The sequence below is a fragment of the Salvelinus alpinus genome, chromosome 14 (genome assembly GCF_045679555.1).
Source record: "Salvelinus alpinus chromosome 14, SLU_Salpinus.1, whole genome shotgun sequence".
NCBI classification, from domain to species: Eukaryota; Metazoa; Chordata; class Actinopteri; order Salmoniformes; family Salmonidae; genus Salvelinus; species Salvelinus alpinus.
In genome coordinates this window covers 28,138,791-28,166,658 of record NC_092099.1, presented here as the reverse complement: position 1 = coordinate 28,166,658, position 27,868 = coordinate 28,138,791, and the positions used below count along the sequence as shown (strand labels likewise).

The 27,868-nt window shown below is 46.4% G+C and overlaps 1 protein-coding gene across 1 annotated transcript; it reads right to left on the bottom strand.

Moving 5' to 3' along the window:
- Positions 1 to 1,072: 1,072 nt before the first annotated feature.
- On the bottom strand, positions 1,073 to 27,868 carry LOC139538696 (insulin receptor substrate 2-like). The gene is made up of 2 exons (XM_071341057.1): positions 24,257 to 27,868; positions 1,073 to 3,991 (listed from the first exon to the last, which is right to left on the bottom strand). Exons 1-2 carry the CDS (start codon positions 27,591 to 27,593, stop codon positions 3,987 to 3,989), a joined length of 3,342 nt encoding a protein of 1,113 aa, XP_071197158.1. The 5' UTR covers positions 27,594 to 27,868; the 3' UTR covers positions 1,073 to 3,986.

Sequence of the window (27,868 nt, the reverse complement as noted above, 5' to 3'; positions counted from 1 at the left end):
TTCAATCGCTATGGATTGAATCTAACCCTAACCCTGTCTCTTACCCCTCACTACTAACTCGGGTACAACCAGACCTTCATTCCTGTGTTATATTCTACCCAGGCTACTGTGATTCCTCTCTGTAATCTATGCTTCTTTAGCCTCTGCCCCACACAGCTCTACCTGCTCCAGGACAAAACTTAAATAATAGACTGGGTTTGATTTGGTCTGTTGTCCCTCGAAACCATCTCTTCACACTCATAAACATGTCAACTCACAAATATGTCTCCTCCTCTCACCTACAAACACATGCTACATGCACACAATAACAATCTGATCCACCCCCTCACAAACATACACACCCCACCCTCCCCCCAACACACACATGCATTCAAAATACAATCACCTCCCTCCATGAACTCTGCCCCGCATACACATAACCCCCCCCCCCCCCAAACACACACTTATATCCCAACCAGACTGTTACAATGATACCTGGTTTCTCAGCCTTAATTACCATTTTAATTAGCACAGCTGTGAGAAGGACTAATCTGACAGCATGTGGCTGAGGGCACAGGATCATAATCCCATCACTGCTTTTTTTTATTCTCTCACAGTTCTGCATGTCGCTGATGACAAGCTAGTCTAATTACTATTGTAGGGGGTCGGGGAGGGGGGCAGGGGGAAGTGGAGGGGGAATTGGGAAGGAGGAAGTGGATGGGTGCAGGGGGAGTGGAGGGGGGCAAAACAATAACAGTTTTAATGCTAGAGGATGCTAAAATAACTCTTCTAATTTGTTCATATTGCTACTGGGGTGTTGTTCAATGAACAACACTTAGTGAAGGATACTAGCAGAGAGGGAACAGAGGAACATGAGTGGCTAAGACACAAAGGACATTCTGAGAGAGGGATTTTATTTGATATAATGAAGAAACCCTGTCATTGAACAAGCCCAAAAAGGAATTGAGTCATCTGGTGTCTGAGGAGACTGATGATGCTCCTTCATTCTGCCATTCAGATGAGAGAGGAAAAAAACACAGTCGTTTGTGAAGAAATACAGAGGAGAGGAAAGAGAGAAGACAGAGACGTTAGCTTTCTTAAATAGTGTTATTCTTTATTGCATGTGTCTATAAAGAATCAATACAGTCCAAAGCCATGGGAACTACACTAGGTTTAAATTATCATCTCTTAGTAGCATCACAATAAGCAATAAGATATTAAGTATTTACAATGGAAGACACAGCAAGTTAAGCTAGTTTGTCATGTTATCATATCGTTTAGATGGTAAATTAAAACCCAACGGGAACGTTATCCAAATGCAAAAAACACTGCTCAAATCACCAATAGGCTCCAATAGCAAAAACCAACAAAAACGTTCCAATAGAAATTGGCAGAAAAAATGTACAAAGAGGCAAAAAAAGAATATGTTTTGAGGTTTAACAAAGATTATTAACATAGTATTTATAAGTGTGGTACCTCTCTGTAAAGAAATGTAAATATTGCATATGCCATTCGTGAATTGTACCTAAGTAGCAAGAATTTACTCTTAATTAATAATTCTTTCTCTTAAAATCTATCTTGGCATTACAGCATTAGAAAATGTCCTTGTAGTGGCATTCATTTCACCATCATGTAATAATCGTTTCAAAAAATCAAGTCCAAACTTTGTTGCTTGGCGTATATAACAATAATTAGTGCCCTCATTTCCGAGAATTCACTCCAAACACATATATACAGTACAAACAACTTAAGTTATCATATTTAACTTAAAATATCTCCAAAGCAAAAGGTTCAGCTTGCACTCACTTGTAATTCTCTGTATTTGTACATTATTTACAGTATATAGGCAAACGTTGAGTACCAACAAACTCAAAGTAAGTGACACTGCTTTTTGTATCTGTTTTTTTTGTCTCATTCTGCATGAAGTTGTAGTAGTTGTTTTTTTAGTATTGGTGTGGTATTTCTCCTTGTTGTCACGGTGGTTACATTCCCCAAGAGGAGAACATGGAATAGACTACATTCAAAAGTGTCTTGTGTTTACAATCTAGGGAGTTTGTAAGTGCAAGACCGTGCAGCGTCAGCTCTGGTGTCTCCTCACTCAGTGTCAGATCCCAAAGCAGCAGCGATGGCTTCAATCATGTCAAAACCTCCCTGAACAGCCAGTCAACGGTGTGTATGTGTCTGCCCACCAGCCCAATGACAGCTCACCTATGTGCCAAATAGCCTATCACAGCTTACCAGAGGCTCAGTGCTGAGGCATCATGTGAGAAAAACATGTCACAGGTGGGTTGTTGTGAGTAAACAAGGTAATAGGTTAAAGTATATAAAGATACCTTCCGCTTTGTCTCTATTATGGTGTTTTAGTCACTAAAAACTACCAGAAGCCCAGGTCAAACTGGGACATGCGGATGTGTGTGTGACGATGGTGTGCATGTCCTACTCCAAAAACATCCTCCTAGGTCCCATTTTCCTTCTCTTCTCTGTATTTGCATCGTGTGTATGGAATAATGCCTAAGAGATTCTTCTCCTAACCTTTGTATGCAATGATACATATATTACTATGACATATTTATATATAGTACCTATATGTGAACGAACTGTAATAATCTCAGGAATCTATGATAGCAGAGGGAAAGAGGAAAGATTTCTTCCTCTCCGGCTGCTCAGACAAAAATTCCATTCCATCTCCATTGCGATCGGTTTAAGTCTTAGATCTGCGTGTTTATAGGTCCAAACTAAATGTCTGTCAGTAACAGTGGACAGTAGATAAGTAAGGCTTTGGATTGGTGTTCATAAAATCATTCACCTCTGAAAATAAATAAATATATCTCTGTATACACTGAGTGTAGAAAACATTAAGAACACCTTCCTAATATTGAGTTGCACCCCCTTTCGCCCTCAGAACAGCCTCAAATCGTCGGGGCATGGACTCTACAAGGTGTCGAAAGCATTCCACAGGGATGCTGGCCCATGTTGACTCCAATGCGTCCCACAGATATGTCAAGTTGGCTGGATGTCCTTTGGGTGGTGGACCATTCTTGATACAATACGGGAAACTGTTGAGCGTGAAAAACCCAGCAGCGTTGCAGTTCTTGACACACTCAAACCGGTGCGCCTGGCACCTACCACAATACCCCGTTCAAAGGCACTTAAATCTTTTGTCTAGCCCATTCACCCTCAATGGCACACATACACAATCCATGTCTCAATTGAAGTGGCTTTAACAAGTGACATCAATAAGGGATCATAACTTTCACCTGGATTGAAACTGGTCAGTCTATGTCATGGAAAGAGCAGGTGTTTCTAATGTTTTGTATACTTCTGGTGTGTAAACAAGTACTAACCTGGTTTGCTCTGAGGTAGGCTTTTAAGCAACTGTTAACTTAGTACATTGTTATATACTGAATATGTTCATAAAATGCCAACTCTTTTTAGTACAAATTTAGTGTACACATCCACACAAACACATATACACAACAAAGTGCACACATATAAATAAATAAATATGTGATGTGTACGTATATATAACGTGTGTGAGTGGGAATGCGTGGAATATCTCCAGGTTTGGTTCACAGGTTATTAAAGTGAGGGTAACTGGCCCTGTCAGCCAAATGAAAACCAGTGGAATAATAAGAATAATTAGAATAATTATTTTGCAGAAGTAACTTTGTATGTACATAGATAATCATCGATGAGTACAGTCCTTTAAGTGTTTGTAGTTGTTCAGAGAGCAGCAGCGACGGACCCTTAATATTTGGGTGCCAAATGTGGGGAGGATAGGAGGCTTGGAAGGGGGGGATGTCCACATTGCCGTGACGATGGTGGTCCCGTTGACCCCTGGGGAGAGGATGGTGGAGGTTAAAGGTTGTCTACTGCAGCACATGGTCCAGCTGTCTGCGTGGCGACTTCGTCACTAGGCTGCAGCTTTATCCCTCATTCACAGCCAGGCGAACAAGAGAGAGGGAGCGAGGAACAGGGGGTGTAAGAGGGGGCGGTGCCATCAGTGTTCAGTCTGATTGGAGAGAAAGAGAAACAGAGAGGGGAGGGATTTGGTTAAATAGGTTGCCATATGTATCAACGAGCAAATGACACATACAGGCATAGGAATGCATTCAATTTTCTGTCCCACTACGCTCTCGCTATCTTTTCCTTTGAAAATTATGTGGGTGTGCATGAGTGTGTTGTTGTTGTTTTGTGTGTGTGTGTGTGTCAGTTAGTGCTTGTATGGGTCTGTGTTTGTCGTCATTGGAGACTGTACTCCGTCAGCTGCATAGTGCTAAATGCCACTGTTTTCCCCCTGCTGCAAAAGCACCTGCTCCCAGCTGACAAACACACAAGCGCACGCACGCTCGCGCACACACACACAAACCATTCCCCCTTGCTGAAGAGCACTTATTCCATACTTGGTAACAGAGTGGGGATACACTGTTTGACCTTTCTCTCCTGTGGCTCCCATTCCAACCTCGTAAATCACACGCACATACACATTATGTTCTTCTATCTTCATGGGAACTAAAATAAATTTCTAACCCTAACTTCTAACCCCTCACCCAAACCCTAATTCGAACCACAACTCTAATTGTAACCGTAAACCTAACCCCTTAGTGTAAAATAACCTTTGTCCTCATGGGGACATGGGATATGTCCCCACGAGGGTGAATTTTCCTTGTTTTACTATCCTTGTGGGGACTTTTGGTTATTTTAGGTCCCCACAAGGATATAAGAACCAACCCACAGCTAAGAATAGAGCACTCACAGAAGCACATACAGATGTAGGATCTTAAATTTGAGCCAGTGATTACAGCAGGAAAATAATCCTGCAGCAATAGGAAATGTGATTAAAACAAACACCCACTGACAAACATGTACAGAGTGTTTTTCTGGCCTTGTGTAAGCTCTCTCTCTCACCCTTGCTCCTGTGTACTTGTTTGTGCGGTGTGATTTGCATGCAGTGCTCGCATGGCAGCGGAAGTCTCAGCTAACAGCACATAGCAATGCCTCACTCACTAACTCCTCCCTTTTCCAAGCAGAGAACAAGAGGTGTTTTCACAGAGCTCGATGTGATCGTCACTCTCTTAAACAAACCCCCAATTCAGAACCCCCAGTGTTACAACACACACACACACAAAAACGGCATAACACCAGAACTTGAAACCAAAAGGTCAGCCCAAAACACAAAAATACTGGTACTTTTCCAGACTACTGATCCCCTATACCCACCGACTAGGAGAAAGAGAGGAATGGGGTAAATACAAGTGCACTGCTTATATCCAAAACTCCACAGTCACAGAGGAGGAGCAGTACATCGCATACTATAGTATATAGAGGAGTGATTCACACACACACACACACACACACACACACAAGGCTGATTAGTGTCTCCATTAACCTGCTAAGCACATTAGAGGGGCTGACCCACTTCCACAGACACCCTGTCTCACCATGTGCTGTGCTCTGTCTGAGACCGTAAACCAGGAAGCAGGAACTAGCCTGGTACTGGGAACCAAACCTCATAGCTGTCCAACCTTACCAAAATACATATGTTTTATTATTATTTTCGGTAAAACGTTTTCAGTGTAAACTTAAACGACTAAAACCATATTTTTTATTTATCTGTTATTTTACCAGGTAAGTTGACTGAGAACACGTTCTCATTTACAGCAACGACCTGGGGAATAGTTACAGGGGAGAGGAGGGATATATATATATAGAGTTTGTAGACACAAACCTCTTTTTGCTTTGTCATTATGGAGTATTGTGTGGTGATTGATGGGGGGGGTCTAAATACTTTCCGAATGCACTGTATATCTTTCTTAATAAGATCATCGTTGAAAACTAACAATCACCAAAATAAAAAATAGACAGTCAGGGAGAATCTAATTCATTTTGTGATAATGTTTGAGACACTCAAAAGCATAAGAATATGGCATAAGCCATGGCAAAATGTGTAGAATTGCAGGAAATATGTGAACAGGCCGTGGCTCGGGTGGTTTATGTCCTTGATGATCTTTTTGGCCTTCCTGTGACATCGGGTGCTGTAGTGTGCCCCTGGTGTTGTGAGGGTCTTAGGGGCCAAGCCAAATGTCTTCAGCCTCCTGAGGATTAAGAGGCGCTATGCATCTTCTTTACCACACTTTATGTGTGGGTGGACCATTTCAGATTTCCTCAGTGTACACATCACTGACACTTGAAGCTTTTCAGCTTCTCCACTGCGGTCCCGTCAATGTGGATAGGGGTGTGCTCCCTCTGCTTTCTCCTGAAGTATATGATCAGCTACTTTGTTCTGTTGACGTTGGGGGAGAGGTTATTACTCCTGGCACCACTCCACCAGGGCCCTCACCTCCTCTTCCGCCGCCTACTGTTGTGTTGTTTGCAAAACTTTATGATTGAGTTGGAGGCATGTGTGGCCACGCAGTCATGGGTGAACAGGGAGTACATGAGGGGGTTAAGCACGCACCCTTGTGGGGCCCCTGTTTTGAGGATCAGCGTAGTGGAGGTGTTGTTTCATGCCTTCACCACCTGAGGGCGGCCCGCCAGGAAGTCCAGGACCCAGTTGCACAACGCGGGGTTTAGACCCAGGGTCCCATGCTTAATGAGGAGCTTGGTGGGTACTATGGTGTTGAAGGCTGAGCTATAGTCAAAGAACAGCATTCTTACTTAGGTATTCTTCTTGTCCAGATGGGTTAGGGCAGTGCAATGGTGATTGCATCGTCTGTGGATCTATTGGGGCGGTATGCAAATTGAAGTGGGTCTAGGGTGTCAGGTAAGGTGGAGGTTATATGATCCTTAACTAGCCTCTCAAAGCACTTCAAGATGATAGAAGTGAGTGCTACAGGGTGATAATCAGTTAGTTCAGTTACCTTTGCTTTCTTGGGTACAGGAACAATGGTGGACATCTTGAAACAAGTGGGGACAGCAGACTGGCATAGCGAGACATTGAATATGTCCGTAAACTCTCCAGCCAGCTGGTCTGCACATGTTCTGAGGACGCGGCTACAGATGCCATCCGGCAGACTTGCAAGGGTTAACATGCTTAAATGTCTTACTCACTTCGGCAAAACAATCTTGAAGCCTGTATTCCGATTGGTCAGAACAGCATTGAATAGACCTTAGCAGGGGTACTTCCTGTTTGAGTTTCTGCCTTAAGGGAGGCGCAGAATGGAGTCGTGATCTGATTTGCCGAAGGGAAGGCAGGGTAGGGCCTTGTAGCCATCCCGGAAGGGAAAGTAACAATGGTCAAGAGTTTTTGAAGCATGAGTACTACAGTCAATGTGTTGATTTCAAAACTTCTGCTGTTTTCTATAACATGTAGGGAACACAATATATGGTCTATACTTGGCATGTGGGTTTCGCAATTATTGGTGGCACAAATTGCGATATGGGGGAGGGTAATGGGCAGGATATATGCAAATTAAATACTGTATTTACTATAGTTAAAAAAGTTTAATGTTTTTGCGGACTGTAGTGTTTTTGCAGATATTACTGTAATATTTACTACAGCTTTTTTCTCGGATAATACAGTAGTATTTACTATAGTATTCTACAGTATACTACAACATTATATATTAACTACTACACATGATCGAAGGATACTACAGTGTGAAGTAGAGTATTCTACAATATACTACAGTTTACAATAGAACTCTACAATAAGTACTGTAGAATTCTATAGTAAACTGTAATCATTTTTCATTGGGGCGGCAGGGTAGCCTAGTGGTTAGAGCGTTGGACTAGTAACCGAAAGGTTGCAAGTTCAAATCCCCGAGCTGACAAGGTACAAATCTGTCGTTCTGCCCCTGAACAAGGCAGTTAACCCACTGTTCCTAGGCCGTCATTGAAAATAAGAATTTGTTCTTAACTGACTTGCCTAGTTAAATAAAGGTAAAAAAAAATAAAAATAAATAAAAAAAAAAATGTGGGTAACCATAACAACACAGCTGATAAAATGCCTTCTCACTTCTGTGTTCAAACTAGAAATTATAACAACTGCTGTGAATTTTGCCCTCACTCTCCCTGTCCCACACACACCACTCTGAGGGGTCAATTGTGTTGTATGTATGGGACGGGAAGAGGGAGGGCAAAGTTCACAGTAGTAGTTTGAATTTCACAGGACCAATTACACCAAGGCCCAGTCACTTTCCCTGAGGGGTCAGGGAGAGGATGAAAGGGTCGGAAAACCAGAGTAACACAGTCAACCTGACACACAGACATGGGAATGTGGTGAGGCCATGCGTGTGCGCCAGCAGGGCCGGTTCAGACCTGTTGGTTGCAGACACAGGGGTATGAGGGAGTGGGGATGAGGGAAAGTTGCCGGGAATCAGAGTTGAATCATCTCAGACACACAGGCCAGGTCTCTAAACACACATCCCTGGTTACCATTCACACACTCCTGCCCAGCCATCACAATCTCCTTTTATCAGTGGAGACTCAACCAGCCTTGCTGAGTGCAGTGTGTCAGCTGAGAAAGACAACCTCTCCTAACACAGCTAATCTTACACACACTGATCACAGAGGGAGAGAGATAGAGAGCGAGGGAGGTATAAATGAACCCGTTACTCTGTACCCCTCCCCCTTGCAGCCATGCCACACAGACCCCTCTACCCATCCCTGGAAGGTACCCCTACCCCGTCCCACACGTACACACTGCTCTCTACATGAGTTATGTATTTCTCACTGGCTATATTTAGACCTGCATCTCTCAGGCCAGGAACACTCTACCACACAGACACACATACACACACAAACTACTGTACTGCTAGTACAGTAGTTTAAAGTACAGTAAACATGTGTTTATGTAACTAGTTGATTTATATGCTTCTCCTAGCAGTAGTTGATTTATATGGTTCTCCTAGCAGTAGTTGATTTATTTGGTTCTCCTAGCAGTAGTTGATTTATATGGTTCTCCTAGCAGTAGTTGATTTATATGCTTCTCCTAGCAGCAGTTGATTTATATGGTTCTCCTAGCAGTAGTTGATTTATATGCTTCTCCTAGCAGTAGTTGATTTATATGCTTCTCCTAGCAGTAGTTGTTTCATATGCTTCTCCTAGCAGTAGTTGATTTATATGGTTCTCCTAGCAGTAGTTGATTGATATGCTTCTCCTAGCAGTAGTTGATTTATATGGTTCTCCTAGCAGCAGTTGATGTATATGCTTCTCCTAGCAGCAGTTGATGTATATGATTCTCCTAGCAGTAGTTGATGTATATGATTCTCCTAGCAGTAGTTGATTTATATGGTTCTCCTAGCAGTAGTTGATGTACAGTGGGGAGAACAAGTATTTGATACACTGCCGATTTTGCAGGTTTTCCTACTTACAAAGCATGTAGAGGTCTGTAATTATTATCATAGGTACACTTCAACTATGAGAGACGGAATCTAAAACAAAAATCCAGAAAATCACATTGTATGATTTTTAAGTAATTAATTTGCATTTTATTGCATGACATAAGTATTTGATACATCAGAAAAGCAGAACTTAATATTTGGTACAGAAACCTTTGTTTGCAATTACAGAGATCATACGTTTCCTGTAGTTCTTGACTAGGTTTGCACACACTGCAGCAGGGATTTTGGCCCACTCCTCCCTACAGATCTTCTCCAGATCCTTCAGGTTTCGGGGCTGTCGCTGGGCAATACGGACTTTCAGCTCCCTCCAAAGATTTTCTATTGGGTTCAGGTCTGGAGACTGGCTAGGCCACTCCAGGACCTTGAGATGCTTCTTACGGAGCCACTCCTTAGTTGCCATGGCTGTGTGCTTCGTGTCGTTGTCATGCTGGAAGACCCAGCCACGACCCATCTTCAATGCTCTTACTGAGGGAAGGAGGTTGTTGGCCAAGATCTCGCGATACATGGCCCCATCCATCCTCCCCTCAATACGGTGCAGTTGTCCTGTCCCCTTTGCAGAAAAGCATCCCCAAAGAATGATGTTTCCACCTCCATGCTTCACGGTTGGGATGGTGTTCTTGGGGTTGTACTCATACTTCTTCTTCCTCCAAACACGGCGAGTGGAGTTAGACCAAAAAGCTCTATTTTTGTCTCATCAGACCACATGACCTTCTCCCATTCCTCCTCTGGATCATCCAGATGGTCATTGGCAAACTTCAGACAGGCCTGGACATGCACTGGCTTAAGCAGGGGGACCTTGCGTGCGCTGCAGGATTTTAATCCATGACGGCGTAGTGTGTTACTAATAGTTTTCTTTGAGACTGTGGTCCCAGCTCTCTTCAGGTCATTGACCAGGTCCTGCCGTGTAGTTCTGGGCTGATCCCTCACCTTCCTCATGATCATTGATGCCCCACGAGGTGAAATCTTGCATGGAGCCCCAGACCGAGGGTGATTGACCGTCATCTTGAACTTCTTCCATTTTCTAATAATTGCGCCAACAGTTGTTTCCTTCTCACCAAGCTGCTTGCCTATTGTCCTGTAGCCCATCCCAGCCTTGTGCAGGTCTACAATTTTATCCCTGATGTCCTTACACAGCTCTCTGGTCTTGGCCATTGTGGAGAGGTTGGAATCTGTTTGATTGTGTGTGGACAGGTGTCTTTTATACAGGTAACGAGTTCAAACAGGTGCAGTTAATACAGGTAATGAGTGGAGAACAGGAGGGCTTCTTAAAGAAAAACTAACAGGTCTGTGAGAGCCGGAATTCTTACTGGTTGGTAGGTGATCAAATACTTATGTCATGCAATAAAATGCAAATTAATTATTTAAAAATCATACAATGTGATTTTCTGGATTTTTGTTTTAGATTCCGTCTCTCACAGTTGAAGTGTACCTATGATAAAAATTACAGACCTCTACATGCTTTGTAAGTAGGAAAACCTGCAAAATCGGCAGTGTATCGAATACTTGTTCTCCCCACTGTATATGCTTCTCCTAGCAGTAGTTGATTTATATGCTTCTCCTAGCAGCAGTTGATTTATATGGTTCTCCTAGCAGTAGTTGATTTATATGGTTCTCCTAGCAGTAGTTGATTTATATGGTTCTCCTAGCAGTAGTTGATTTATATGCTTCTCCTAGCAGTAGTTGATTTATATGCTTCTCCTAGCAGTAGTTGATTTATATGGTTCACCTAGCAGTAGTTGATTTATTTGGTTCTCCTAGCAGTAGTTGATTTATTTGGTTCTCCTAGCAGTAGTTGATTTATATGGTTCTCCTAGCAGTAGTTGATTTATATGCTTCTCCTAGCAGCAGTTGATTTATATGGTTCTCCTAGCAGTAGTTGATTTATATGCTTCTCCTAGCAGTAGTTGATTTATATGCTTCTCCTAGCAGTAGTTGTTTCATATGCTTCTCCTAGCAGTAGTTGATTTATATGCTTCTCCTAGCAGTAGTTGATTTATATGCTTCTCCTAGCAGTAGTTGTTTCATATGCTTCTCCTAGCAGTAGTTGATTTATATGGTTCTCCTAGCAGCAGTTGATGTATATGCTTCTCCTAGCAGCAGTTGATGTATATGATTCTCCTAGCAGTAGTTGATGTATATGATTCTCCTAGCAGTAGTTGATTTATATGGTTCTCCTAGCAGTAGTTGATGTATATGCTTCTCCTAGCAGTAGTTGATTTATATGCTTCTCCTAGCAGCAGTTGATTTATATGGTTCTCCTAGCAGTAGTTGATTTATATGGTTCTCCTAGCAGTAGTTGATTTATATGGTTCTCCTAGCAGTAGTTGTTTCATATGGTTCTCCTAGCAGTAGTTGATTTATATGCTTCTCCTAGCAGTAGTTGATTGATATGGTTCTCCTAGCAGTAGTTGATTGATATGGTTCTCCTAGCAGTAGTTGATTGATATGCTTCTCCTAGCAGTAGTTGATTTATATGGTTCTCCTAGCAGCAGTTGATGTATATGCTTCTCCTAGCAGTAGTTGATGTATATGGTTCACCTAGCACTAGTTGATTTATATGGTTCTCCTAGCAGTAGTTGATTTATATGGTTCTCCTAGCAGTAGTTGATTTATATGGTTCTCCTAGCAGTAGTTGATTTATATGGTTCTCCTAGCAGTAGTTGATTTATATGGTTCTCCTAGCAGTAGTTGATTTATATGGTTCTCCTAGCAGCAGTTGATTTATATGGTTCTCCTAGCAGCAGTTGATTTATATGGTTCTCCTAGCAGTAGTTGTTTCATATGGTTCTCCTAGCAGTAGTTGATTTATATGGTTCTCCTAGCAGTAGTTGATGTATATGCTTCTCCTAGCAGTAGTTGATTTATATGCTTCTCCTAGCAGTAGTTGATTTATATGGTTCTCCTAGCAGTAGTTGTTTCATATGGTTCTCCTAGCAGTAGTTGATTTATATGGTTCTCCTAGCAGTAGTTGTTTCATATGGTTCTCCTAGCAGTAGTTGTTTCATATGGTTCTCCTAGCAGTAGTTGATTTATATGGTTCTCCTAGCAGCAGTTGATTTATATGGTTCTCCTAGCAGCAGTTGATTTATATGGTTCTCCTAGCAGCAGTTGATGTATATGCTTCTCCTAGCAGTAGTTGATTTATATGGTTCTCCTAGCAGTAGTTGATTTATATGGTTCTCCTAGCAGTAGTTGTTTCATATGGTTCTCCTAGCAGTAGTTGATTTATATGGTTCTCCTAGCAGCAGTTTATTTATATGGTTCTCCTAGCAGTAGTTGATTTATATGGTTCTCCTAGCAGTAGTTGATTTATATGGTTCTCCTAGCAGTAGTTGTTTCATATGGTTCTCCTAGCAGTAGTTGATTTATATGCTTCTCCTAGCAGTAGTTGTTTCATATGGTTCTCCTAGCAGCAGTTGATTTATATGGTTCTCCTAGCAGCAGTTGATTTATATGGTTCTCCTAGCAGTAGTTGATTTATATGGTTCTCCTAGCAGTAGTTGGTTTATATGCTTCTCCTAGCAGTAGTTGATTTATATGGTTCTCCTAGCAGTAGTTGATTTATATGGTTCTCCTAGCAGGAGTTGATTTATATGCTTCTCCTAGCAGCAGTTGATTTATATGCTTCTCCTAGCAGTAGTTGGTTTATATGCTTCTCCTAGCAGTAGTTGTTTCATATGCTTCTCCTAGCAGTAGTTGGTTTATATGCTTCTCCTAGCAGTAGTTGGTTTATATGCTTCTACTAGCAGTAGTTGGTTTATATGCTTCTCCTAGCAGTAGTTGGTTTATATGCTTCTCCTAGCAGTAGTTGGTTTATATGCTTCTACTAGCAGTAGCATAGCTCAGACATAACAGGCATGTAGCTCTCCTAACAGGACTTACCCCAATGTAGCCTTTCTGCCAAGCCTGAAGAGGGAGGGGCATGGGGAGATGTAATATCATCAGCTATCGCTCTCCCTTCTCCGCCTTCTCCGCTCTCCCTACTCCGCTCTCCCTTCTCTCTTTTCTCAGCAAGTCAAGAGCCCACAGGACAAACAAACAACCAAACAAACAACAACAACATTCACGTTGTTTACATTGCTAACACGGCTAGCTCCTCCTCCTATCTAGGCCACACACACACAGACACACCCACAAGCTTTCAGGAAGGACACACACGTTTAACACATTCATAACAAACACATTATACATTCATAACACACACAAAGACAGCTAATCACACAACAAGTGGTGTATGTAGGGAGGAGAGGGGGTAGTGGTGTATGTATGGAGGGAAGGGGGGTAGTGGTGTATGTGTATGTAGGGAGGAGAGGGGGGTAGTGGTGTATGTGTTTGTAGGTGGGTAGTGGTGTATGTGTATGTAGGGGGGTAGTGGTGTATGTAGGGAGGGGAGGGGGTAGTGGTGTATGTATGAAGGGAAGGGGAGTAGTGGTGTATGTGTATGTAGGAGGGTAGTGGTGTATGAGGGGAGGGGGTAGTGGTGTATGTAGGGAGGGGGTAGTGGTATATGTTTATGTAGGGGGGGGTAGTGGTGTATGTAGGTAGGGGAGGGGGTAGTGGTGTATGTGTATGTAGGGGGTAGTGGTGTATGTAGGGAGGGAAGGGGGATAGTGGTGTATGTGTATGTAGGAGGGTAGTGGTGTATGAGGGGAGGGGGTAGTGGTGTAAGTAGGGAGGGGGTAGTGGTATATGTTTATGTAGTGGGGTAGTGGTGTATGTAGGGAGGGGAGGGGGTAGTGGTGTATGTGTATGTAGGGGGGGGTAGTGGTGTGTGTGTATGTGGGGGGGTAGTGGTGTATGTAGGGAGGGGTGAGGGTAGTGGTGTATGTGTATGTAGGGGGGTAGTGGTGTATGTAGGGAGGGGAGGGGGTAGTGGTGTATGTGTATGTAGGGGGGGTAGTGGTGTATGTAGGTAGGGGAAGTGGTAGTGGTGTATGTGCATGTAGGGGGGGAGGGGGTGTATGTAGGGAGGGGAGGGGGTAGTGGTATATGTGTATGTAGGGGGGGTAGTGGTGTATGTAGGTAGGGGAGGGGGTAGTGGTGTATGTGCATGTAGGGGGGGGGTAGTGGTGTATGTAGGGAGGGGAGGGGGTAGTGGTGTATGTGTATGTAGGGGGGTAATGGTGTATGTAGGGAGGGGAGGGGGTAGTGGTGTATGTAGGGGGGTAGTGGTGTATGTAAGGAGGGGAGGGGGTAGTGGTGTATGTGTATGTAGGGGGGGGGGGTAGTGGTGTATGTAGGTAGGGGAGGGGGTAGTGGTGTATGTAGGGGGAGTAGTGGTGTATGTAGGTAGGGGGTAGTGGTGTATGTAGGGGGAGTAGTGGTGTATGTAGGTAGGGGGTAGTGGTGTATGTGTATGTAGGGGGGTAGTGGTGTAAGTAGGGAGGGGAGGCGGTAGTGGTGTATGTAGGGGGGGTAGTGGTGTATGTAGGGAGGGAAGGGGGGTAGTGGTGTATGTGTATGTGTATGTAGGAGGGTAGTGGTGTATGAGGGGAGGGGGTAGTGGTGTATGTAGGGAGAGGGTAGTGGGTAGTGGTGTATGTGTATGTAGGGGGGTAGTGGTGTATGTGTATGTAGGGGGGTAGTGGTGTATGTAGGGAGGGGAGGGGGTAGTGGTGTATGTGTATGTAGGGAGGTAGTGGTGTATGTAGGTAGGGGAGGGGGTAGTGGTGTATGTGCATGTAGGGGGGGTAGTGGTGTATGTAGGGAGGGGAGGGGGTAGTGGTGTATGTGTATGTAGGGGGGTAGTGGTGTATGTAAGGAGGGGAGGGGGTAGTGGTGTATGTGTATGTAGGGGGGGGTAGTGGTGTATGTAGGTAGGGGAGGGGGTAGTGGTGTATGTAGGGTGGGTAGTGGTGTATGTGTATGTAGGGGGGGTGGTGGTGTATGTAGGGAGGGGAGGGGGTAGTGGTGTATGTGTGTGTAGGGGGGGTGGTGGTGTATGTAGGGAGGGGAGGGGGTAGTGGTGTATGTGTATGTAGGGAGGGGTGAGGGTAGTGGTGTATGTAGGGAGGGGTGAGGGTAGTGGTGTATGTAGGGAGGGGTGAGGGTAGTGGTGTATGTGTATGTAGGGGGGGTAGTGGTGTATGTCGGGAGGGGAGGGGGTAGTGGTGTATGTGTATGTAGGGGGGGTAGTGGTGTATGTAGGGAGGGGAGGCGGTAGTGGTGTATGTAGGGGGGAGTAGTGGTGTATGTAGGTAGGGGGTAGTGGTGTATGTAGGGGGGAGTAGTGGTGTATGTAGGTAGGGGGTAGTGGTGTATGTGTATGTAGGGGGGTAGTGGTGTAAGTAGGGAGGGGAGGCGGTAGTGGTGTATGTAGGGGGGTAGTGGTGTATGTAGGGAGGGAAGGGGGGTAGTGGTGTATGTGTATGTGTATGTAGGAGGGTAGTGGTGTATGAGGGGAGGGGGTAGTGGTGTAAGTAGGGAGGGGGTAGTGGTGTATGTAGGTAGGGGAGGGGGTAGTGGTGTATGTTTATGTAGGGGGGTAGTGGTGTATGTAGGGAGGGAAGGGGGGTAGTGGTGTATGTGTATGTGTATGTAGGAGGGTAGTGGTGTAAGTAGGGAGGGGGTAGTGGTGTATGTTTATGTAGGGGGGGTAGTGGTGTATGTAGGGAGGGGAGGAGTAGTGGTGTATGTGTATGTAGGGGGGTAGTGGTGTATGTGTATGTAGGGGGGTAGTGGTGTATGTAGGGAGGGGAGGGGGTAGTGGTGTATGTAGGTAGGGGGTAATGGTGTATGTGTATGTAGGGGGGTAGTGGTGTATGTAGGGAGGGAAGGGGGGTAGTGGTGTATGTGTATGTAGGAGGGTAGTGGTGTAAGTAGGGAGGGGGTAGTGGTGTATGTTTATGTAGGGGGGGTAGTGGTGTATGTAGGGAGGGGAGGAGTAGTGGTGTATGTGTATGTAGGGGGGTAGTGGTTTATGTGTATGTAGAGGGGGGTAGTGGTGTATGTAGGTAGGGGAGGGGGTTGTGGTATATGTGTATGTAGGGGGGTAGTGGTGTATGTAGGGAGGGGAGGGGGTAGTGGTGTATGTAGGGTGGGTAGTGGTGTATGTAGGGAGGGGAGGGGGTAGTGGTGTATGTGTATGTAGGGGGGTAGTGGTTTATGTAGGGAGGGGAGGGGGTAGTGGTGTATGTAGGGTGGGTAGTGGTGTATGTAGGGGGGTAGTGGTGTATGTAGGGGGGGGAGGGGGTTGTGGTATATGTGTTTGTAGGGGGGTAGTGGTTTATGTAGGGAGGGGAGGGGGTAGTGGTGTATGTAGTGTGGGTAGTGGTGTATGTAGGGAGGGGAGGGGGTAGTGGTGTATGTGTATGTAGGGGGGTAGTGGTTTATGTGTATGTAGAGGGGGGTAGTGGTGTATGTAGGTAGGGGAGGGGGTTGTGGTATATGTGTATGTAGGGGGGTAGTGGTTTATGTAGGGAGGGGAGGGGGTAGTGGTGTATGTAGGGTGGGTAGTGGTGTATGTAGGGAGGGGAGGGGGTAGTGGTGTATTTAGGGGGGTAGTGGTGTATGTAGGGAGGGGAGGGGGTAGTGGTGTATGTAGGGAGGGGTGAGGGTAGTGGTGTAGGTGTATGTAGGGGGGGGGGTGGTGTGTATGTAGGGAGGGTAGGGGGTAGTGGTGTATGTGTATGTAGGGGGGTAGTAGTTTATGTAGGGAGGGGAGGGGGTAGTGGTGTATGTAGGGTGGGTAGTGGTGTATGTGTGTGTAGGGGGGGTGGTGGTGTATGTAGGGAGGGGAGGGGGTAGTGGTGTATGTGTGTGTAGGGGGGGTGGTGGTGTATGTAGGGAGGGGAGGGGTAGTGATGTATGTAGGGAGGGGAGGGGGTAGTGGTGTATGTAGGGTGGGTAGTGGTGTATGTGTGTGTAGGGGGGTAGTGGTGTATGTAGGGAGGGGAGGGGGTAGTGGTGTATGTGTATGTAGGGGGGTAGTGGTTTATGTAGGGAGGGGAGGGGGTAGTGGTGTATGTAGGGTGGGTAGTGGTGTATGTGTGTGTAGGGGGGGTGGTGGTGTATGTAGGGAGGGGAGGGGGTAGTGGTGTATGTGTGTGTAGGGGGGGTGGTGGTGTATGTAGGGAGGGGAGGGGGTAGTGGTGTATGTGTATGTAGGGGGGTAGTGGTTTATGTAGGGAGGGGAGGGGGTAGTGGTGTATGTAGGGTGGGTAGTGGTGTATGTAGGGCGGGGAGGGGGTAGTGGTGTATGTGTGTGTAGGGGGGGTAGTGGTGTATGTAGGGAGGGGAGGGGGTAGTGGTGTATGTGCATGTAGGGGGGGGTAGTGGTGTATGTAGGGAGGGGAGGGGGTAGTGGTATATGTGTATGTAGGGGGGTAGTGGTGTTTGTAGTGAGGGGAGGTAGATTTTTTGTTTCGGCACAGGGTTGTGTTAAAAAAATCATGTGAAATGTGAACATTTCAATTTTTGAGAGAGGAAGAGGAAGGGAAAAAGAGTGAACCAAAGAAAGAAGGATAAGAAGGAATGGGTGAGGAGACCACGTAAAAACCGCTTGGCATCGTCCAAATAGGCCTAAAAAACTAAACGAGGTCAGACAATAACCATCACTACCATTACAGCCATTACAATTCCTCTGATTGTATAAAGTCATTATCGCAATCGCATATTACATTAGTCACACACACACGCACACATCTGTCCGACCGCCAAGTGCTTCTCTGTGCACGGGGAGAAATGTGTTCATTTAAAATCATGTCACATGCTGGGCAATTATATTCAGTCACGGCACAAGCCCTTAAAGAGAGCCCAGCACCCATTTCTATTCTATTATTACAAATCGCACGTGTTTATATTTCCTTTTCAATTGAAATTTTACCTTGTGCCAAGGAGAAGGCCCCCCTCCCGTTCACACACACATGCCCGTGCACACGCACACACACACACACATGCCCGTGCACACGCATGCGCGCACACACACACACACACACACACACACACACACACACACACACACACACACACACACACACACACACACACACACACACACACACACACACACACACACACACACACACACGTGTTCTGGGACACAGATTAAACTTCATCACAAATGGCCAAGGTAATCCAACAACACACTAATCTAGCCATTTGTACGATCATGTCTCAGAGCACTACTCGCACCCACACACATGCAGTTAACATCTGACTGACTGGCAAACATAAACATACACATTGTTCTGCGGAGAGGAGAGGACATGAGAGCTGTGTTATGATGTAACTGTAGTAGTTGTCTGAGGAACTGAAGCCTGCTTCTGAGAAGTCAGGACATGAGCACAATGAGGCTTAATTGATCCTAACTCCAACTCACCTCACTGTTTGGGAAAAACACCTCAGTGTGTGTGCTCTCCGTTCCCCTAACTCAAAACAAAACAAGCTGCTCAACAATGTCTAATCCTGAACAGAATGTAATCCTCCTTAACTCCCAGCTAAATGGAGGGAACATTGACAGAGTTTTTATCTACCCATGGAACATCCCGCCCTAGTTTACTCAAAGGTACTGTAACAGACAGGGAGGGAGGGAGGGTGAGGTGAAAGACAGGTGAAAGAGAGAGACAGGGGAGGGAGGGAGGGTGAGGTGAAAGACAGGTGAAAGAGAGAGACAGGGGAGGGAGGGAAGACAGGTGAGGACAAAATATATTTTTTAAATATGCCACTACATCTAGGTTTATTATAGGACTGCTCTATAATTAACCACACACAGCAGCTGACAATTCAATCAGACTTTTTCAGCACTGCTATGCTATCCTCTAAAATCCCACCACCTCAGTGAAGTTCATTTAGTTAACTAATTTAGTTCAAATTAATGAAAGCCATTATTCTATTCAAAGTCCATAAAACAGAAGACAATTCAAGGAATTCCTGTAATGGGGCTGATTAGCTATCTGATTAGCTACTTGTTTAATTAGTCATTAAACAAACCTCCATGGTCTGTTCCTAAAGCCAATCAGTGGCACTCAGCTGGAACTAGGCACTATAGACAGAAGGCTCTCTGGAAGGAGAGAGAGAGGAGGGCAGAGACCAACTGACTGGGAGGCTAGATCACATGATTTACCGAAAAGAGAAACTAATGCTAGAAAAAGTGAGGGAGATAAAGAAAGCGAGAGGGAGTGAGTGAAAGAGGGAGAGAGAGAGAGTAGGGTACGGGGATAGAGTGATATTTGGCTTTTTGCCCCCCCATCCCAACCCCCCCCTCTCTCCACCATCTCTCTCTCTGTCCGTCTCTCCTCCTTTCTCTCTGTCCGTCTCTCCTCCTCTCTCGCTCTCTGTTGTTGTGGCAGATGGTGCTGGTCATTAGCGTATTGTCACTCCCTCTGAAGGGCCAGATAACCAGTGCTTGGAGGCGCAGGTGCAAGACCCCGGCCACCACCATCTGCTAACACACACGGGCATACACACAAACATACACTGAGGTAGAGAGGGAAGGAAAATGGGTGAGAGGGTTTGGTCAAAGCTCCTAAATAAAAACATGAAGAGAGTGAGTCAGTCAACGCCCCCGTCTCCCTCTGTCTGTACCAAACACCTGACAGCCCCGGCCAGAGAAGAGAGAGAGAGCGAGCGAGCTCTGGTAAACAATGGGAAGACATGAGGAATGGAGAGAGGAAGGAGAGAGGGATGATAAAGAGCTTCAGAGAAAAACAGAGAACGTCAGGTGACAAAAGAGAGGTAGAAGATAGACAGAGAGATAAAGATTAGAGAGAAAGTCAGACACAGAGAGAATGAGACAGTAGGGGAGATAAATAGCTAAATACTGAATAGTGTGCATGTTTCTTCTGTTTGCCGATATCTGGTGTTTCTCAGGCAAAATGCTAATCCCAACAGCCCTTGCACACCCAAGGCCAGTTCAAAGGTCACACTTCTGATGGGGGGCATAGTGAGGGGTGGGCCGTACGGGGGCGTGCTGAAATTTAAACAGCCCCCAACCCACTCAGTGACCCCTCACCCCATCCCCTGTCAGTGAGTGTATGCATTTTCCCAAACCAAAACAACAACACTGGCAAAAACGCTATCGACCGACCATCAGCTCAATGAGCCAATAAACTAATACATCTCAAACCCTGATCCCTCATTCACAAAAACACAAGGCCAGAGTAATCTACACACAGATACACACAGCAGCTCTCACACTAACACACGCGCATACACACGTGTAGAACAGGATGTCAGGCCCATATCCTTGGTGTGTAGGTGAAGAGTTTTGAAGGCTTTATCTCTAATATAACGTGTTTGTCAAAAGAGCAGCAGGCACACACACACAATAAAAAAAGGTAATTTCAGCCTCAGATGATTTGCATTTCAAATCTAGCCACTCGAAAATTAATGTGAGCATGTGGAATGTAGACTGTCTCGCCTTGTGATGGTGAGGGGAGAATGTGGAAAAGCCGGTAATTTCTTAGTAAACACACACATACACAGTGAGGCCCTGTGGCTTCAGTCTAAGCCTCTCTGTGGGGTGGGTGTTTATGATTAGAGTGTTAGTGAGTAGCTGGCTGTCCTGACAGCATTCCTGATCGGGGCAGAGTATTGGGCCGTTCCGGAAACACAGCTAACTGTTCTTTCTCCGGCTGATCTTTTGTTTTTCCGGAATCCCGTAAATAACCAGGCAAGCCAGCCACGGCCAACTTTTACCGGATCAACACTGCTCCCTTTCTTTCTAGCTTTCTCCCCCTCCTTCGTTCTTTAGCCTCTCCCTCCCTCTACCTACTGGCTCTCTGTGGTCTGTTTTGTCATGATTTTGAAAAACAAACTAACGTCACTCCATTCCTCCTCCCATCTCCTCTCCTTCCATAGCCTAGGGCCATGTCTTTCTTCCTGCTCAACTTATTTAGTAGAAAAAAACACAGTGCGGAAATGCCTGCCCTACCTAGAAAACAACTCAGCAAACATACTCATGCTCAAACGCACATTCAGAGACAACCCAACAGAAATACCTTATTGCACATATATTTTTTTTTAAATACACTGGCAAAATACATACTACAATTACACACACACCCTTGATTGAGTATGTTTGGCCAATAAGTATGAAGACTTTTAGTCCTCTCGAGAGCAAGTTCAGTGTGTGTGTGTGTGTGTGTGTGTGTGTGTGTGTGTGTGTGTGTGTGTGTGTGTGTGTGTGTGTGTGTGTGTGTGTACTATGGTCTGTTTTGTATAGTTCCTCACAGTAAAAAACACAAAAGCATCTCCAGTAGGTTAGAAAAACAAGTGAGCATTCACCTCTCCCAGCAACCTTTGCACAATGCCTGCATTCCTGCCCTGAAGCCCAGTACCTGATAACTGATAAACAACTGACTCACTTGTTTTTCTGGGGGACCCAGTGCACAGACTGCACCCAGCCCTACGGTATACAGCCAGAGAGGGAGACAGAGGAGAGAGAAAAGGAGGAAGAGTGAAAGAGGAGGAGGAGAGAGAGAGAGAGAGCTCCCTTCACCAGTGCATTGCAGATCACTATGTCAGTGGGGAGCTTCAACAACAACAACATTGTGTAACCACTACCTATAGGCCTACAAGTCATTCATATTTCACCATCAATGTGCAAACCTATTATACAATGGGTACAGATCTATGGTAACTTATGACATAGCGCTTAATCATATAGAAATTGTTATTTAATGTTGTACAACAAGATACTGATGCTGCAGTAGACGTAAGCGCACGTAGATTTGCCAGAACGAGGTGAAAGGTCATGTTTTGGTGTTCCCAACTCTCTATCTCATAGGGGGACGCATCAATATTTACACATTACATTACCGGGGTTGAAGTGTGATTTGTTAGGTGAACGAACTGCCCCCCCCAAAAAAAATTCTCCCATTATCATTTTGAACAGAAATTAGTTTACTTCCCACTATATTTGCTGTATCCTAAGGTAAACTCTCAGAGCACATATAGCCTAACTGTTCTAGAAATAAGAAAAATCCTGGTCCATACCCACTGGGCACAGAGGACAATTCAGTGACGTGAAACAACGTTGATTCAACCAGTGTGTGACCAGTGGGTTGGCTATTCCTTATGGATTGTTCTAGCATGCGGAGGAAAAAATCTTCTGCATCATTGAACCCCTTGGGATGTTTTCTCGTACATTTGTACTAGCGTAGTCTGGTGCAAAGATAATAACTACGTCACAGGGAATGCTGCTGGGTGGGACTCGAGGGCACACATTGATCCAGAATACAAACCACTTCAATAACTTACTTCACAACACCATGCATATTTCCCACAGTCTTGGGCTAACTGATGTACTGTATGGGTGTGACGGGCTACTCCTAATCCAATCCAAATACCACAGTTTACAAGCACTTATTATACTGCTTGGCAGGGCTGGAACATTTACTGTACATTTATCATGGTGCTTCAACCTGCCCTGTCATGTTTCATCGCATCCACTTACGTTTGATAAATCACATTTAGAGAAGGAAATAATATCTCAAGTCTATGGTCTAGTTCAGAGTTGTCAAGCATACGTCGGGGTCCAGCCCGCGAGGGGGTCCAGTCTGGCCTGCGGGTGGTTTGAGTAAACATCTACATCGAACAAAAAGTTATAATAATGAAAACAACATTTGGGGGGGAAACAAACTCAATATACTTTAAGTTGACTAAAACCAAATCGAACCTGTGTAGAAATTATACCGTTTCTTGACTGTCCAGCTCGCTAATAATCACTGTGCAGTCAACGGACCTGCATTCATCCAGTTTCTTGACTGTCCAGCTCGCTAATAATCAATAGACAGTCAGGGAGCATCGGAAATTCCAAAAACGATGGATAGAAGACAATTTTTTGCTATTTTTGAGGGCAATGAAATATAACACATTTTTAGTGCGTCCCTCCAGACCTCGATGAAGACCGAATGTGGCCCCGGGGCAAAATTTGTTTGATACCCCTGGTCTAATTAGTAGTCACACTATGAGCACCAATGCACTTGTTTAAACGGACTTGCAATAACAAACAGATGAACACTAAACAGCTTGAAAAACATGGTTGTTTTTCCATATTCATATTTTTCTTGAATATACAGTACATAAAACTGTCACATAAAAAGTAGGCTAATATGGGCGAGCTTCATCATTATAAGACTGCATTGCTTCCGCAAACATATATATTTTTTATCTCTCTCTCATGACTAGGTTGCTCAAAACCATCATGCCGTCTCGCCACCTAATTACAAAGGGCGTGCAAAAAACAAACTGACATTAAATATAGGATGCGTCAACAGTATATCAAATACCAAGTCTACAGCCTAGATAAACAGCGCCTTTGTAACCACTGCGCAAGTGTGTTTGTTTTTTCCACTTGGGTAAAGTGACAGGGATCTGCTAGCCCTAGAGCCGGGCAGCAGAGCCCCATTTCACTGCCTGTCCATACATTAGTGTGTACAGTAAGCCACAGTGTAGTGAGTTGGCTGGCTACAGTGGGTTGGTTGGGTTCAGACTATGAGGGATAGAAACCCTCATAATCGCATAATGATAATCACGCACGCACATAGGCAGCTGCTGTCCGTGCCACATAGGCAGTCTAAATTCTCTGGCATTATTTGAATGTTGGCTTCAGTAGGACACAGTGAACACACGTCTCCTTAGGACACGACAAACTTGGAGTGCACTGCTGCTTAGCAACGGGTAGATATGCCAAATAAATGGGTTGCTATCACTAAAGCGATATCTTTACTCAAGCACTGACACACACTGACTGTTTGAATGAACACCTGGATGAATGAATGGGCTCATGATAAGCATGCAAACACACACACACACACACACACACACACACACACACACACACACACACACACACACACACACACACACACACACACACACACACACACACACACACACACACACACACACACACACACACACACACACACACACACACACACACACACACACACACACACACACACACACACGAGTCGGCGCTGGCTCACCTTTCACTGCTGTTGCAGTTTCCTTGAAGCCCATGGTGGCATAGGGGCTGGTGTTAAAACCGTTCATGCCCCCCTTGCATCCGCACGCTGCCTTGAACCTCAGCAGTCCCTCACTGCCCCCCAGAGTGCTGCAGCCCCCCAGGCTCCCTTCCATCAGGTTTAAGGCAATGTAGTTGAGTCCATTCTGGTAGCCTGCCGACGTCTCCCGGCACATGGGGCTGTTGCTGTTCCCGTACTCTTCATCTGAACCCTCCGAGCTCCGGACCGACCGCGACACGTTCTCCACTGATGCCGAGCTGTGCCGCTTGTTGGCATCGGGGGCGAATGACGGGCACACTGGCGTTACCATGGTGGTGGAGGAGAAAGTCTCTGAGCTGTGGCGCCTGCGCCCCTGGGGGTCGGCCCGGATCACCTTTGCCCCCCTGTCTGGGTTGACAGGGGAGATGGAGAGGGACGGACACCCAAGGAAGAAGGTCTCGACAGGAACCGGGGGGACCCCCACTGTACCCTCTCCCCTCAGGGTGAGTCTCTGGACACAGGCAGAGGGGCTGGTGGGCAGGGGGGTGGTGGTATTGGAGGGGCACAGGGTGGCAGGGAGAGAGGCAGAGGGAGTGGGGTTGGTAGGACTGAAGGTCATCTCAGTGTAGTCGTCTTTTACATCACCAACCAGGTATACAGGGCTTGCAAGCTTTTGGAGAGGATATTCCACAACGATTATCTTATCCTGTTCCTCACTCTCCCTCTGCTCTTCTCTGTGAGGCTGGCTGGGACACAAGGGAAGCGCAGGACTCGGCTCCAGGCGCCCTATTGAAGAAGGGGAATCGCCATGCTTGGGAGAGTGCGATCTGACGTCAATGTTAACGTAATCGGAGAGTGGCGGTGAGCTCCTCATCAGCCCGTCCACCGAGCCCAGTGATGAACCAGAGCTCTCAGTCGTGGCGGAGATGGGCGGGTAGCGTGTAGTGTTGCCAAAGTCGATGTTGATGTACTCCCCGGGGCTCCTGGGCTCAGAGGGGAGAGGGTGTTCGATCATACAGGGCAGCGTCCTCAGAGAGTCCAGGGCCAGCCGGGTAGGCCGACTCACCCTCCCCTTGTGGACCAGACCCCCCTCCTGAGTGACCGTGCCGGCTCTGAGGGGTGAGGGGGCTGAGGAGAGAGTGGAGGTGGGGGGTGTAGCGGAGCAGACAGGTGAGATGGGACAGTAGTTGGACTCTTCCTCTATCCTCTTCTTCTGTAGACTCATCACCACATACTGGTCTGTGTCTGTAGTCCCCTTCCTCTGGGGCTGGGCTTTGAGAGAGCGGGGCAGGGAACTGATGGAGTAAGGCTGTCTGTGGTGAGGGTAAAGCTGGTGGGTAGTGTCTGTGAGGATGTAGTCTGGGGGGGTGAGGGAGACCACGGGGTCCACAGGGGACATGTTGAGGTACTCCCCGTTGGTGAGTTTACCGTCGGAGCTGTCCACAGACATCTTGGCCCCGCAGAACATTCTCATGTAGCCGCTGTCCTCCAGAGACACGCTTCCAGGGGAGTCGGTATGGGAGCAGAGCCCAGCTGGAGAGGGGTGAGAGCGGGGGTTGATGATCTGCTTGGGGGCCGACACACACATGGGGCTCATGGGCATGTAAGCATCACCTTTGACCCACCCTGTCTGAGGGGCAATGCCTGGAGTCATGGGCATGTAGCCACAGTCACCTAGGTGACCGTTGGAGCCTATCTGGACATCGCCATAGTCCTCAGGATAGGTAACTTTCGGGGAGGCGGTGTGAGAGCTGCGACCCGATTGGCCGCTACTGGTATAGGTGGCCCTCATAAGCGTGTATTCATCCAATGAGGTGGAGGAGACCTGGGGCGGCGCCCTGTGCTGGGGCGGGGTGGTAAGGGAGTATGTGCGTTTCCGGTATGCCTTGTCCAGCTCTGGTAACCGGCGGAAACAGTTCTGGTTCTGCCTCTCCATCACTATGTAGCCATGCAAGTCGCTGCTATCCCGGGAGGGGGGGGTGTCTGCCCTTAGGGACTCTGGAGTGTTACTGCGGCGAGTGAGGTACAGGGCTGCAGGACTGGAGCCATACTCATCACAGGAGATGAAGCCGCCATCACTGGGGGAGCCAGAGACAGAGGCATTGCAGCTGGAGGGGCGAGGAGCACTGCTTTCAGAGCAAGAGGACAGGCTGACAGGGCTGGGGGTGGCTGTGGGTGGGGAGTGGGACAGAGGCATGGACATGGACTTACTGTGCTGGAGGGAAGAGGATTCAAATGTCCGGCAGTGCTGGGCTGTGATGGTGTTTGAGCTCCCTAATAGGGTCCGGTGAATACCAGGGCTGAGGGGACTCCCGTTCACAGGCAAGGTGCGCGACATGGTGCCATCTCCCTCACTGGCAGTGCGTATCCGACAGGAGGTGAATTTACTCATGGGGGACTTTTTGGCCATGCTGTCAGTGCGCGACCGTCGCTGGAGCCCGGTCTGGCTTGGGGGAAGGTTGTTGTGGTGCCGCCGGGTGGGCACGGAAATGGGGTTAGTGCCCGATGACTGGCTCTTGCTGCGCGGCCGGAACTCTGACAGCTCCTTCATGGCTTTCATCGCCTCCAGAATAGTCTCGTGGATGTTTTGCGCCACCACTGAGTCGTCAGCCTGCATCCACAGCTCGCCTGGTCCCGTGGCTGCTGACCGGCCGACTTCGATGAAGAAAAAGCTCTCAGAGTGCCCGCATCTCCTAATGTTCATCAGCTGTAAACTGACGGACGCAACATCCGAGTTGAGCTTTACAAAGCTGATAGTCCGGCTGGATAAGCACAGCCTGTACACCCCGGTAAGATTCCGGCTCTGTCCCAGCCCTTTGGATTTTAGGTTAACTTGCCATACCTCCTTATACACAGCCGTTACCGGCGTAATCATCCCGTAGTTCCCCTCATCAAACCCCACCAGCGAGGACGCAGAATTGGATGCGGAGCCGTCTGAGTACACTTTCCCCTCGCTCATTAAATCAGTTAAGACTCTGTACCAATTCTCCTGCTCCTGTTCATTCTCTGCTGACACAGCAAAATATTCGTCCTTGGTATAGAGGGCGATAAGGTGTTTGTGTTTGGAGTCCGCTCTCTTGTTGATATTGAGGCAGCAGTCCAGCGGAATAACTCTCTTTGCCGCCGACTTGTTTTTCCATTTCTTCTCGCTCTCGTAGTACTCCAGCCGGGCAGGGAAGCCCTCGCTCGGCTCCTTCAGAACGAAAAATCGCTTGTGTCCGTGCTTCTGCTTCTTGAGGTATCCACATTTCTTAATTTTGTTGTTGTTAATATTCGCGTTGGATAACAAGTGTCGTCCAGTATTTGGGGGATTTGCCATTCTTTTGTTTTTTTGTTTTTTTAACAACTCACTTTCCTTAACCTGTTGTTATATCCTCACTTATCGAAGGCTGGAGAGATCAACTCTGTAGCTTATAGTCCGTATCTCTCGAAGGCTCTGTTTCACTCCAGGCGCCGGTTGTGCGTCCGGCGTATGTAACAGTTTAACAGTAAATAACCCATATCGCTAAGTTACCGAAGTGAAGAGAGAAACAACGTGTGACGTTCTACACATCAAGCTTTGCTTACAAAAAAAAGAGAAGGGCAGGGAAAAAA

Bases quoted from the DNA above. Each gene is read 5' to 3' on its own strand.
- LOC139538696 (XM_071341057.1), bottom strand. From the start codon at position 27,593: ATGGCAAATCCCCCAAATACTGGACGACACTTGTTATCCAACGCGAAT.